Consider the following 14,837-nt stretch of genomic DNA (forward strand, 5'->3'; position numbering starts at 1 on the left):
TCTGGGACACTAAGGTTCATGATTTATTACAGAGAGAGAGAGAGAGAGAGAGAGAGAGAGAGAGAGAGAGAGAGAGAGAAGAGGAAGAGGAACAGTTATTGTAGAGAGCCAGATCGGATCCGCACTTGATTGAAGCCTTGGCAAAACCATGCTTGACTGATCGATCTGCCAAAGACAGAGAAGCCAAACAGTTAACAGACAGCTGCTTCTAGTTTAGCATAGATAACCAGGTACAAACAGGCTTTGGGAAATTATTGCTGCCGGCAAGTTTCAAGTTCTAAGAAGAAGACTCCCACTCCCTCCTCGACCTGCAAAAGTATATAATAAACGCACTGAGGTTGGCTCGGGGTCACTGTGTCCCACCTGGCCCCACTTTTGTATATACTGTCTCTGTGTTTTTCTCCATCCTTCCATCGCCCCCTCTCAGGTATATTAACCCTCTAGCCGTGCAGGTCGCAACGTGGGGCCTGAGTAAGGGGGAACTCCACCCTCCTGCTGATGGGAAGACTCTATTTATTGTAAATGTCATTCATCCACCCAGGTGGAAGGACACTGCTGGGAGGACACGTCCAACACTTAAAGGTAAGTGTACAGTGAAGAGTGGATTGGTTACGCTAGGTGTAAAACATGGAGAATTCTGGATCCCAAAAGAGGATCCTTTATGTAGGATGCTTAAGGCTATGCTTAGAGCTAGAGGCTGTAAAGTAAAAGGAGAGCAATTAACAGAATTTTTACATTTTGTGCAAGAAACTTGTCCTTGGTTCCCAGAGGAGGAAATTGTAAATAGTCAGAACTGGGAAAATATAGGAAAGCAATTACGAGGACGTTTTACCTCGGAAGGGCCTGACAAGATCCCCATTTTCACATTTTCACTATGGTCTCTAATAAGGGATGGTCTTGATACCACTCGAGAGGAAGACCCCCCGCAGGGAGGTGGTAAGAGTTGGTTACTAGGCTGCAAAGGGCTTTGGAGGGGTACAAAGACCTTCATGCTCCTCCACCGCCTTCTGCTCCTCCACCACCCTTGCCTCCTGAGTAGGAGCAAGAAATAGAGAGGGAGGCTCACAGAGATCAGCAGGCTAGGGGAAGAGAGGACATTCAGGAATGGACTTTAACTGACTGAGTTGGCACCCCAGGGAAGTTACAAATCCTGATGATGGGGAAATATGAATATGTGCATGACCTCTGATCTATATTTGTCTGTGTTATATGTAATATGGCAGTTCGATTACAAATTCTAATTATAATGGAAAAGAAAATGTATGTTTTTGGTAACAGAAAGTATAAAGTACAGAGATTTATTTTGAAGGAAATAAAAGGAAAGGTGTTCGTATTAAAATTGGTTATTTCTGAATAAGTGAGAAGAGGCAAACTGAAGGAATAAGGAAAGTAATAGAAGGTTTGTGAAGAGAAAGCCTGAGAGGAAATTTTATGTGATTAAGCTAAACAAGAGTGGAAATTTAAATGCCAAAAGTAAGCTAATGCAAAATTAAAGTTGTGTTTTAATGTTCTTAGACTATTAGTCTGCTACTGATGTTATTATGGAAAAGTTTTCCGAGTAGAAAACAAGGATTGTGTGCTTAATCAAAGTAATTTCTGTGTTTTATGTTGCCTTAACCAGTTTTCTGAGGCTTTTAGAGAATATACTAACATTAGCCCAAAGTCTGAGGGCCAAACACTCCTAGCTATACATTTCACAACTTTGTCTGTGCCCGACATTCAAAGGAAACTCCAAAAGTTGGGGCCTAAACCCCAACCCTGCAGGTTGCCTTGGTGCCAGAGGTCTTTAAGGTGTCCAATAATTGGGACTGGGTAAAGAAGAAAGCAAAGTACAAAAAGGGTGTAAATTGTAGCTGCCGTAATACAGGAACCATCTCGAGGTGACCCTAGGCAATAAAATCTTAGCAGGCCTGGAGGGCCTCGAGCTTTATTGGCCATGAGTGACATTGTTGGGACCGAGGCATAATCAATGTGCAAACTGCAGAAGGAAGGGCACTAAAAGGGCAAGTGTCCATCCAGCCCTGGGAAGCCGGGAAGGGGTGGACCTCGTAAGCCCTCGCCCCACATAGCGAGTCTCTCATGTAGTGGCTGCTCTCTCCTCTAACAACGGAGGCTCATGCGCTTGCAAGCTCCAGTCCTAGAGAAAAATCCACCACGATCACAACAGTGAAACCTCAGGTCACCCTCAACATGGCAAGAAGGAAAAACTGAATTTTTACTAGATATTAGAGCTATCCACTCTTTCTTGATCCATCCATGGGCCTCTCTCCAATGCTAACTGCATAGCGACAGGAATAAAAAGTCAGCCCTCAAGGCAAACAGAAAGGGCCCTACAAAGTTCTGTTAAGTTCCCAACTGGTGTCAACTTACAAGGAATCAACAACTGCATACATTTATCTTGAATTAAACCAGTTTCTTATAAGTCCTCACAGGTTCCTCCAGAAAATAAACCTGAAAGAGCAACCCATTCCCGTGAACCCGCGGAAGATCTTAAGCTCTTGTTCCGGAAACCAGATAAGTTCGCATGTCCCAGGGAATCAGAGAACTTTTGTGTACCTAGAATTAACAAACTGCCATGAAAAAGTAACTTCATTGTCAATTACCTCTACTATTAACTTTGATTTGTCTTTTCTATCTTTTTGGTAAATTTATATCGTCTACGTTATAAGGCTTCCTATCACTTCTACATGCTGAAACGACCTCACGTTGTCTGCCTCCGGGGCCCTTAGAATAGGCTTTCAGAGATTTTTATTCCTAGTAGGCAGGGACTACAGCCCTATCTCAGCTTTGAAGAAGTTACAGAAGACAGACCTTCCTCCCTCAACATCCCCTTAATATTAAGAGAATAAAATCTCTGAAGGGAAATAATGTAGGGAGGAGGCAGGAAAATTGAGGTGTTGGTCAGGCCACATTCAGAGACTAAAATGCCTCTGAATAGGATTAGAATAAAAAAATTACGTTTACAAGGGATATGGACTGACAATAATGCCAGTCTCGATGTGGCTGATCTTCATAAACATATTCTTGACATCCAAAACAGTAGAGCCTCTATTGTGGATCCTGCAAAATTGGCTGAGAAAATTTTAGATGATTTGAGAGGCTTTAACCCCTACAATTTTCTTAAACATACTGCTTGGTACTTATTTAGTCTGCTATTGTTGCTGTTAATTCTTTTCTTGTATATTCTCAGTCAGGTGCCGAGTCCTCCGGGTACAGTTGCAAGAACTCCAAGCGAGCAACCTTCATCTGCGCTTAAAAAATAAAAAAGGGGGAGATGTAGAGAGCCAGATCGGATCCGGACTTGATTGAAGCATTGGCAAAGCATGCTTGACTGATCGATCTGCCAAAGACAGAGAAGCCAAACAGTTAACAGACAGCTGCTTCTAGTTTAGCATAGATAACCAGGTACAAACAGGCCTTGGGAAATTATTGCTGCCAGCAAGTTTCAAGTCCTGAGAAGAAGACTCCCACTCCCTCCTCGACCTTCAAAAGTATATAATAAACGTGCTGAGCTTGGCTCAGGTCACTGTATCTAAGCAAAGTGCAGTGTCCCACTTGGCCCTGCTTTTGTATATACTGTCTCTGTGTTTTTCTCCATCCTTCCATCGCCCCCTCTCAGGTATATTAACCCTCTAGCCATGCAGGTCGTGGCAAGTTACACCAACTTTTAAGCATCTAACAAATAAATAAAACATGTTGCTGCAAAAACCATCACCGTAAAAATGCACTAAAACCCCTTACATTTATTCAACATATATAGTATATGCAAAGACCATGAGAATGCTGTAGGAGAAATGATTGAAAGGACTGGGGGTATTAGGAGAACTTTTCTGGCCTTATTTAGTAACTGTCCAAATGCCGTTCGTCTCAGCAGGAAGTTCTCCATCACTGGAGGTGTTGGAAGAGAAGCTGGAAGGCCTCTACTCTGGAGTTTCAGAGAAGGTATCCAAACATTGGACAGGAGATTGAGAGATGCTCTAAAGTCCTTTCTCACCTATGGTGCATAGATACTACCACATGTATGGCCACATACATGGTCCTTGCAGAAGCTGCTCTGGAGCAGACCTTACTTGAGCTGTTTGGGATTCTACATCTTGTGGTAAAACTGGCCTCACCAGAAGATCTTCTAGTTAACTGGTTGGCCAGAGACAGAGTTTTCCTAGTTCTGTGGCGGTAAGGAGTTAAATGCATCATCATTGGCATTCAAGAGACACAAGAGACTCAAATGGGGAGCAGAAGCAGAGTGGAAAGTGGAAACAAAAAACAGGCAGGTAGATGTCTAAAGAATTAACAGGAAGGTGAGAGAGATCACAGGTGTCTTTTCAGCAGGCTCAGAAGTAACCTCAAAGCCCTGTAAAGGACTGATTTGAGAACCATCAACTTCTATTCAGCATCCACCCTTCTCTTCCCCCACTCTCTCTTATTTAATGTCAATAAAATGACCCAAATTCATCTCAGTTCTTTCCAATTTGGGCTGTGGAGACACAACTGATATTGTATGGAAGGAATCTTACAAAACGATATTTCTTTGTCATACCACTAATTCTCATTTAGTCAAAAGCTGCATCTTCTGACTGCTTTGATCAGATTGAAGCAAATCATTAACTCTGAATGGAAACAGAAAAAAAAAAAAAAGGTCAGAAAATAGAGCCATCACGCAAAATTACATAGTCACGGCATTGCCGTTTAATTGACCACTGACATTGGTTGTAGAGTTTTGTTTACCTCCCCATTCTTGCCTACTCCTTGGCCAACTCACCTTAGCTGTTTTGAAAATAAAACAAAATTCTACTATGGCTTTGAAATAAAATCGTACCATAAACAACCGATAGGCATGTTTCAAAGTGGTTTGAGCCGTAGTGTCACAAAGTAGGCCACCGTGGAGGTTGCTAAAATATTTCCTGTCCTGACCAATGTTGCGTTTCTGGAGAATATTTAACAGGGAGGGTTTTAATGCTTCTAAAGATGTTGAAACTAAAGAACAAATATTGACCCAGAGAGCACCACAAGTCTCCTGAAAGAGAGTAAAATACATCCTTTATAACATGAAAAACTACTTGGCTGAAAGATTCCCAAACCCCTGCACAACCGGCCCTCAGAGGACGGAGGGGCCAATTTGGGACGGCCAGGGCCGGGTCATTGACGCACCAGACAGCACCAGACAGCATCATCATAGGTCCTCTCGCTCTGGGAGGCCACGATTTTCCCGCCAGGCCGACCTGGGCCCCCAGCCAGAGCAATGAGGCCCCAAGGCCACCCCAGGCCGCAGCTGGCGGGCACTGGCACAAGCGCTGGATAATTAGGCCAGGGCTTGTTCCCGCGGCTCATCGCCGCTGGAGAGTTTGGGCTGCCTAGAGGCCACCCCGCGCTGCAGCTCCACCAATTCCCCGGCAGCAATAGAGGTGAGGCTCTGGCCAAAAAGACGTTCCTTGCGCGCGGGCGCGGGTGAGTCAGGGCGCGTTATGCAAGTGCTGGCCCGCCGGCCCCCGCACCTCCCCCCTTGGTCTTTCACCCAGCGCGGTTGCGACAGCGCGACCCCCTCCCGGCAGAGCTATAAAGCGCCTCCCTCGCTCCCCGCGCGCCCGGACGCCCCGGCCAGGTCTGCGCGCGTCTCCCGGTGGTGAGCGGCGCCCGCGCGGGGAAGGGTAGGGACTGGCGCTGTGGGGGCGACCGCAGCGGGCCGAGTGGTCCTGCGGCCCCGCGCTCACAACGCGCGTTTCCCGCAGGGCGGATTCCTGGGCGAGATGCAGTGGGTGTGGGCGCTCGTGCTGTTGGCGGCGTTGGGCAGCGCCAGGGCCGAGCGCGATTGCCGGGTGAGCAGCTTCCGAGTCAAGGAGAACTTCGATAAGGCTCGAGTACGTGTCGGCCCGGGTGGCCCCGGTCTCCTCGCTCCCTCTTCCCGGCGGCCGGCCGTGCACTGCCAACACCAAACCTGCTCTCATCTCTTCGCAGTTTGCCGGACTCTGGTACGCCATGGCCAAGAAGGACCCCGAGGGCCTCTTTCTGCAGGACAATATCATCGCAGAGTTCTCAGTGGACGAGAACGGTCAGATGAGCGCCACGGCCAAGGGCCGAGTCCGTCTTTTGAAGTCAGTGGCCGCTGGGCAGCAGAGCTCTTTGCGCTCCAGGGTCCCCCAGGCTGAGCGCCAAACCCTGATCGCAGAGGGAAGGGAACACCCGGGGTGGGATGGAGGGAGGAAGCCCTTTGCCGGACCTGGCTCAGGATCCCTTTGGCTTTTGCAGCAACTGGGACGTGTGTGCAGACATGGTGGGCACCTTCACAGACACCGAGGACCCTGCCAAGTTCAAGATGAAGTACTGGGGTGTAGCATCCTTTCTCCAGAGAGGAAGTGAGTACTCAGCTCAATGGGTCTGTCTTGGGGGTGGAGGTGGAGCATACCTGGCCAAATCGCTGGGTTTCCTCTCCTGTGGCACCCTTGGGAAAAGTGGTCTGTAAATGGCAGGAACCCTCAGCACTGCCTGAGGTTAGGGACATGAGACTGGGAGTAGCTTAACCCTTTCCCTGCCTCCTCCCTCTCCCCTACCCACCCCCCCTCCCCCCACCCCGCCCCAACCCCCAGCTCAGAAAACCTGGCCAAAGTTCAGGAGATCTTTGGACTTGTCAGGTGCCTTCCTCCTGCCATTTTCCTGTCCGGCCACCGTGGCAAGATGTGTAGCCTTCTCCATGTTTATCCCTCCCACCACCCCAAGACCCAGCCCACATCACCGCTCAACCTAACTTTGAATTTTCTCAATCTCTTTGGGCTGAATCCTAGAGTCAGCTTGACTATTTGGGGCCCCAGCAGGGTCTGGGAGGCCCTCATCCTAGGGTGTAGGAGCATGATGGACAGGGTTGACCCACTGCCCCCATAGCCTGTTTGCTGACACTGAGATTCTGAGCCAGATGCAGTGTTCTGGGTGTCAGTGACCTCTTCCCTTTTTCCTAAGCACTGAAATTCAGGTGGGGAGAGGGGAAGATTAAAGACTCTAAGAAGAACGTCCTAAAACTTGGCCTGATCACGAGAACATAATATCTGTATGTTCTTTCTACTTTTTTCCGCTTTCTCCTAAATTTCAAATCTGGAGTCTACTTGGTTCCTAGAGAATAATGCAGACCAGGGGGGACATATAGGATCTTAGAGATGGAAAGTTAACCCTACAAAATGGGTTCAATAAACAGATGAATAAACTGAGGATGACAGAAGGTAATGAATGCTTTGCCCAAGGTCATAGAATAAGTTTATTAGAGTCAGTGTCGGAAACCAGAGGTTTCAGCTCCTAGGCCAGGGTTAGGAGGCCCTGAACAACAGGGACTCCTGATAGAGACTGACTTTTACAAAGAACTGTTTGAGCTCTCCCGTGGGATAGGCTCCAGGGGACTGACCGGAGGGAACTCTCATATCTGGTGATCCAGGGCAGAAGCATCCTTTATGTGGCCCATCGCTCTACACGTGGCACATGCTCCATGACTTCTTCTAAAGTTGTATGTTAGATGGAACTGCATTTTTTTTTTAAATCAAATTGCATCTTCAGTACTGATTTACATTATACAGATGGAACTGCTACTTTACAAGGTGAAAAAAACTTTATCCTTAGAAGTAATAAAAATTATTTCAAAAAATGCAGCAAAACTTCCTAAAGGATTCAGTTAGCATAAAAGATATACTCTTCTGATGATGGATTATAAAAATTAATAACAGGGAATACAAAATTACTAATTTTTAGAAAACACAAACATAATGCTCTGTGGCATTTTGAGATGCACTCCTTGAAGGCCTGGGATTCTGTCAGTACTGCATTTGGGGAGGGTAAGAGAAGACCTCATGAGCAGGTAGAATTTTGCCTCTTGCAAAACGTTCAAACCACCTCCCCTTCCCAAACCAGATTATCTCTGCTTTTACCTCTTGTAGATTAAAGTTCTAGCTAGGATTTTGTTTGGAGAAAAAGAAAAGTATTGAAATCTTGAAAGTGATTGCTGTAGTTATTAAGTGAGGTAACTACTATATGAAAGGCTTAAGGTTAAATTCCTCCTTAGATAATCTTTCAGAAAAGCAGTGTAGTGGTTAAGCATGCAAGGTTAATGCTGGACTGCCTAAATTCAAATCCTAACTCGACCCACGACTTGTGGGGCCTTGGATATTCCTTATCTTCTTTCTCTGTGCCTCAGTTTCCTCATCTGCGAAAGGAAGTGATCATAGCCCCTACTTCTTGGAGTTGTGTTATGAGGATGCAATGAGTTAACATGCAGAAAGCACTTAGAACAGTGCTTGAGACATAAGTTCTCTGTAAGTGTATGGTTTGCTACCTAGTTATCTCCCCAGTCATGAAATAATAGCTTTATATCCTGGGTCTGTGATGATAGGACCCCCAAACACCATCAAGTCTCTCATTTTACAAATGAAGGAATTAGAGAAGCTCCATATGAGAGAAAAGTGACTAGCTTAGGGGCGCACAGCTAATTACTTGAGTTTCAAGGCCCCAGACTCCACTTTGCCAGGAGCCGTTGTGTTTTTCAGGCAATCAGTCAGAACTAACATCACACCACCATCTGGCTGGCTCACCTGGACAGTTAGACCTGAGAACTGCAGGAAGGTTCTCACCCAGTCTCATCACTTTAGGTGATTGGAGGACCTACACCCTACAGGTGTAGGGACCTGAAGGACACATTCCAAGTCCACAAGGAGCAACAGATCTTCAAGGGACCCCGGTCATCAGCGTTGGCTCACACGGAGTGTTTTGTTTGTTTGACTGTTTGTTTTTGGATTGGAAATCAAAACCTCTAAACCAGTCCGTGTAGGTATAGTGTAGACACAGCAGCAGTGTAACCTCACTTCCTGGGATGGTGGAGTGGCGTGGGGCTCCCAGCCATACGGCCGCTGCCTCCGTCACTCTCTCTCCCTAGCTCTACTTCACGCAAATAGCTGCCATCCAGAAATGTTTAGGAGTATCTGGCTCTCCGGAGGGACCCACCCCAGCTGCTGGCAGTGAGCAGGTTGGAGGCCTGAGCTCATTCTTTCTAGCAGCTCTCAGGCAGTTCATCTCTTGTTTTGGGAGGGAGAGTTGGATAAAGATTGTGACAATTTAAATTCTTCATCTCTGCACTATTTAGCCAAAAAGGGCTTGGAGATAAACCAAACCAATTTAGGCCTTTATTTTTTAAAGTAAGAACTGTAGTGAATTTTCCTAAAACCAAACATCGAAAGTTACTTAGTACCTATGTCAGCATTCACATTTTGTCTACGGTTCTGGGCACGGAGAGATAAAGCTGCAGATTTGCCAAGCTAATAGCTGCCTGAATCATGAATTGAGGTCACATTTCAAAGGACAAGGCTTTTGTATCTATGAGGGTAGGTTGCTGGGGTACCTGTGACAGACACAGTGAGCCCCATAACCACGGAAGAAATGACTTCATTCAGAGAGGAGGAAGACTCTGCCCAGATGCTCAGGAGCCTGTGAGGGGAGCTGGTGGTTAGGGTGGGGCCCATGGCTTCTGTTCCTGGCTCTCCTGCTGAATAATTGCATGACCACTACTAAGCAGTCATATGTCTGGGCACTCCCACCTGGCTTCTGACACTCTCTTTCTGGCACTGTGAGGTGCAGGGTGGCTCATTCTTCTTCCTGGTAGGCCTGGAGTGAGCTGAAAAGGGGGCTCCACCACCCACTCCTGTGCAGCCCTTTTGCAGGGCATGGGTTAGAGGTGAATCCCTACTAAGCTGCCACTTCAGGGATTCTCAGAGCCAAGAGGCACACCATTGGGGACTTAGGCCAAAAGTTAGAGATCCACCTTAGACCCTCTAATGATGGGAGATGCAGGTACCTCTGTATTCCTCCAGTGTGAAGCACACCATAAGGGCAGGGATGATCACTTGCTTCACGACTGGGCATGAGATGGAGATGCAAAGCCTTTTTGTTTCTTGCTTTTTGTCTCCTCTGCCCCCGATTTACTTATTGGGGTAGAGGTTAGGCTTGTGGGCTCTGGAATCAGATTGAATCCCAGTTCTGCTCTTTTGGATCTTGGGTGAATTATTTAGTTTCTCTGTGCCTCAGTTTCTTCATCTATAAAATAGGGATGATAGTGTGCACTTGTGGGTCGATGTGAAAAATAACAGAAAATATGGAAAGTGTCTGCACAATGACTGTCACATAACTAAGTGCTCAGAAAGTCTTAGTCATGGTTACATGTCAATGAAAATGTTAAATTAAGTAGAAATGTGGCACTTTTTACCAAATATAAGATATTTGGATAAACCTGAGCATTGTTGTTTCTTCCTGGCAGATCTCTCACATACTTTCTTGTTATTTCCCATCCTGCCTTTGTTGGCATTTTCCCACCTTCATTTATACTTATTCTTCATGGCTCACATCCTAGCCTTAGGAATACATGCAATCAAATCTTTAAGGGCTCCACTCTGCCTCTATCAGGGGAGTTCTAAAAGAGTACAAACACTAAAAAAGAAAATCTGATGCAGCATGGTGGGCATCTTGTGCCCTAAGGCAAAAACTACTCTTTTGCCAGCTTGAAGAGGTGGGTTGGTCACTAAACCAGAATTAGGATGGAGCCAGAAAAACCGTGAGCCAGATCGTCAGGGTAGCATCCCCCAGGAGATTGAGAGGCAGGAAGGCTGAGTGGTTACTGAGATGACTGGGAACTAGCTGATATAGACCATTGCAAGAGATGCATGCTGACTTTGGGGGTAACATAAGTGGGTATCCGTCAGACATCAGCCACAAAGGCATAGATATTGTTGGAGGGTAGGTGGGGAAGACACAGTAGAAATGCCTATTCTGTGGTTTTGATGGGCCCACATTCTTGGTTGCTCTTTGAAAAGATGATATTACATTTATCATCAAGGTGAGATAATCATTGGAGTGAATGAGATTCCCCAACTCCAGGGCTTTTTTCCTGTAAAGGAGAACAAAAGCCTTTCCCGTTGTCTTAGCTTTATTAAACCTGTTCAAACTGTCTGTGATCTCCCACTTCCTAACAAAATGAACCAGTTTCAGGAAGTCGCTGGCTTCTCGGGCTTGATAGTGATTTTCCCTGACATTCGAGCCTGCTGAGGGAGAGGCATTGGCTCTGGCTTTCTGGTTTGCAGACGATGACCACTGGATCATCGACACGGACTATGACACCTATGCTGTGCAGTACTCCTGCCGCCTCCTGAACCTTGATGGCACCTGTGCTGACAGCTACTCCTTCGTGTTTGCCCGCGACCCCCACGGCCTGCCCCCAGACGTGCAGAGAATTGTGAGGCGGAGGCAGGAGGAACTGTGCCTAGCCAGGCAGTACAGGCTGATTTCGCACAATGGTGAGTGGGAAGTCAGGCAGGAGCGGGACAGCAGCCTGCTCTCCCTGAGGGGTCAGTGGGTCACTTGCCAGTGACATGCATTTCATCTGCATGCAAGAGAAACTAGGGGGCCTTGGGAGCCCCTCTAAGCCCAAGTCTTGGTCCTTTTTGACTAGGTCTTTCACTGGCCTTATCACAAGGCTGATGCAGAAGAACCAGACAAAGACCATTTTCCAAAACCGTGGCACTTTTAATTAAGTAAAATGGAAGGGGACATGCTCTTCCTTTTTTTTTCTGCTATCTTGGTCACATGCTTTGCCCCTGGCTATATTTCCCCCCAAAAACATGTTGACTGAATTAATATTATTAAGGATCGAGTGGCCCTAATGAAGAACTAGGCAGCAAATATGGCCATTGGTGTAAAAACTTACAGAGAGACATCACTATAGCAAGTTCAAAACAGAAAAATTTCAACAAATGCTCTTTCTCTATTATGGAACCGTATAACCATTAAAATGACTAGATGACTTTCCTCAATTATATTTTTTGAGATTCCCTGGAATAACTGTTGGATCTTTTTATGGATATTACCCTCATCTGATCTTGATTTAAAAACCAGGAGCGTATTTGGAGGAAAGTGTCCTTTCTATTTTGAATTGACACTCACTCACTCCCATGGGAAACTACGTTTCAAAATCCAAATTGGGTAATACTAAAATGCAGGAAAGAAAGAGAACAAAACTGAACTTTTCTGTTGGTCCTCTAACTAGCTGCCCTACACTACACCAAACAGATATGAACCTAGACCAAAAGGATAAATCAGTAGATTTTGATGTTTTACCCTTGGGTGGCCTAAATAAAAGGGCGGTAAAGGATTTTGCCACAGACAGACTCCAGGCCAAGCTCTTCGCCTGCATTATCTCGCTTAATCTTTAGAGACACCTTATGAAATAGATACTCTTCTATGTACAGTCTACAGATGAGAAAACAAAGGCTAAGAAAGATTCTGAAAGTTGCCCAAGATCTACAATAAGTAGCTGAGTTGGATGCAAACTGAAGTTTTGTTTTGTTTTTATTTGTGGCACTGAAGCCCCTTGTGGTATCACCTGGTGATACATGGTGCAGGACATGGTGAACATTCTATAAAACCACTAAGAGTGGCTGAGATCAGGCCGACTTGGCTTCCACTTTCTGAAATAGGAGGATGTGCCCCAACTCTTTGAAATGCAGTGAGGCAAATTAAAGACAAAAAGCACATTGTTTCATACAGCAGATTCTATCCTCTCAGCCCCCAGAGAAATTCAGAGGGTTGCAGAAACAGCCTTGAGGATGTTGATGAATTATAGCCACATCTAGCTATAACCTTACAAGAAGTACTTGAATAAAGCCAAGCCCTGAGGCCATCATGGCATTCATAATCTACATTAAACACTGGATCCATCTTTCTGTTATTAACGGCTTTGTTTTCTATATTTCAGGTTACTGTGATGGCAAATCAGAAAGAAACATTTTGTAGCAGTATCAAGGATGTCAGGTTTCATTTGAAGACCTCCAACTAACTCTCACTCAGTCTTCAACTCTATTTATCTCAGTTTAGTTTGACCCTCTCTCCCTGCTTTCCCCCAGGAAACATAAAACCTTTGCTACACAGAAAAATATATGTGGAAATAAGTGACTGTTTGCACTCAGATGTATGTCTTTACTGAGGTTTTACAGAATCATTTGAAGCTTCGGATTCCAGACTTTGATTTATTAAAATATAGTCACCCGTTTCCTATGATTTGGGTTTTTATTTGTGTCCACATGTGTGTCAAAGTGAGAAGTCCTGCAGATAGTAGAGTAGGGTCTTCCCTCCCCGGGCTTGATGACCCTTGGCCTGTTCTAGTGCTGAATCTCCATTATTAATGGCTATTCCTTCTCCAAACTTCCTGAAAAAGTGTTTCCCGTTAACCCAGAAAGGCCTTAACTGCTGGACAAGGCACCAAGGCCAAATGAGCAGGTGAGTGTAGGCTAGGCCAGTGAGCCCAAGGCTTCAGTCAGCCCTGGGCCATGAGGTGGAAAGGACAGATGGCTCACTCAACTGCATTTGAGAGGCTGAGAGGCATGAGTCTGGGCGAGCTCTAGTAAAAAACACCCTCCAGCCCTTCATTATTTCTAGCTCTTAATCCACTTCTTACTTCAGATGTAGCCAAAAGTCAAGGCAGAATAGGCTTCGGGCTTCCCTGGGGGAACTGGGACATGGGACCCTTGGAAGCCAGGTCTGGAGGAAGATTGTGGCCCCCTCCCTACCTGGAGCATGCAGGAAGGAGATTGGGGAGTAGCCCGGATTGGAGCAAACACCAGTGTCCCACTCCACCAGCAGCACTTGTGAACACTAGTATATAACTGCATGCAAAGCCATTTGCCTCAGTTTCTCATCTTGAAAAGAAATCAGGCTCTGGTGCCTGTCTTGGTTTTAGTCCAAATCTAGCTCAGATTTATATTGGCTGTATGATCTGGGGCTGGTTACATGGCTTCTCTGAGTCTCACTCTTCCCTCGTGAAATATAGGGAAATAGTATCTGCCTGATGGGATGCAGCGAGGACTCAATTAGAGCATTTCAGAGCTGTGCAAACACTGGCAATGCCCCGCTGACAGCTATGAAATGTATTGGGAGGTGGGGAAGGGCACCTCTCTCCCATATGTGCGGGCATCTCTGCCTGGGTGCTGGCCCATGGGAGGCTCCTGGCCCGCCCCCTCCTCCCCAATGTGCTTGTTTTCCCACCAAAGAGCGAAGAGACAGGTGACCATATATGGGAAAGCTCTGCCTGTCACCACACAGAACGGCAGTCAGAGCGAGGCTCCTCAGCTTCAGTTTGAGAACCCCAGAGACCCATAAGATGGCCACACAGTTCAAAATACAGCTTTAATTCACTCAATCTGTTAACTAAAGATGAACGAAACATCCCTGTCCTCTTGTTCTTGAGCTTGTGAACACCATAAATCTTACTTCAGAAGAAATTACTCATGAAACACCACAAACAATGGCAACTACTGGCTCTGATTTACTCAGCAACGAAGACTTGTTGAGCTCCTACTATGTGCCAGGCCCTGAGCTACTGTGCATTCCAGCCATTGCCCTGACTTCCATGTGCTGGCATGTCCTTGGGTTCTCTTGGCCCTGGTTTCTTCTCTCGCTCTCTCCTTTCTCAGGGATAGGCCCGTATACACAATCTAATGATGCCCAACACTCTATCTTCAGGCCCACACTCCACATCCCCACATCTAACTGCCTACTCTCCATTTGGATCTCCCTAGGATTTCAAACTTACAAGCCCTAAATGAAACTCTTGGCTCTCCCCCACCAGCCTTCCCACATTTTTGTTGCCTGCCTCCCATCCAACCAGTATCAGGCTACAAATTTAGAAGTTACCCTTAAATCTTCTTTTCCTCACATTCTACATCCTGTCCATCAATAAGTTATGTTTGCTCCACTTTCCTAAAGTATGTCACAACATCATTTCTCGCAACCCCCGTTTTGGAGTCCCCCTATTGTCGCTCAGATTTCAT

At 46.1% G+C, this 14,837-nt stretch overlaps 1 protein-coding gene across 3 annotated transcripts; it reads left to right on the forward strand.

Moving 5' to 3' along the window:
* The first annotated feature begins 5,248 nt into the window (after nt 1-5,248).
* On the forward strand, nt 5,249-13,068 carry RBP4 (retinol binding protein 4). Of its 3 annotated transcripts, none has more exons than XM_011361555.2 (6): nt 5,249-5,402; nt 5,727-5,855; nt 5,953-6,089; nt 6,244-6,350; nt 11,097-11,309; nt 12,767-13,068. In XM_011361555.2, the coding sequence occupies exons 2-6, from the start codon at nt 5,745-5,747 to the stop codon at nt 12,802-12,804; spliced, it is 606 nt and encodes a 201-aa protein (XP_011359857.1). In that variant the 5' UTR covers nt 5,249-5,402; nt 5,727-5,744; the 3' UTR covers nt 12,805-13,068. The 3 variants fall into 3 exon arrangements, with proteins under 3 accessions (XP_011359857.1, XP_011359854.1, XP_011359855.1); XM_011361552.2 differs by lacking the exon at nt 5,249-5,402 and adding an exon at nt 5,543-5,620; XM_011361553.2 differs by lacking the exon at nt 5,249-5,402 and adding an exon at nt 5,627-5,645.
* Nucleotides 13,069-14,837: the final 1,769 nt, after the last annotated feature.

This window comes from Pteropus vampyrus, unplaced genomic scaffold (assembly GCF_000151845.1).
Source record: "Pteropus vampyrus isolate Shadow unplaced genomic scaffold, Pvam_2.0 Scaffold68, whole genome shotgun sequence".
In the NCBI taxonomy this organism is placed as follows: domain Eukaryota; kingdom Metazoa; phylum Chordata; class Mammalia; order Chiroptera; family Pteropodidae; genus Pteropus; species Pteropus vampyrus.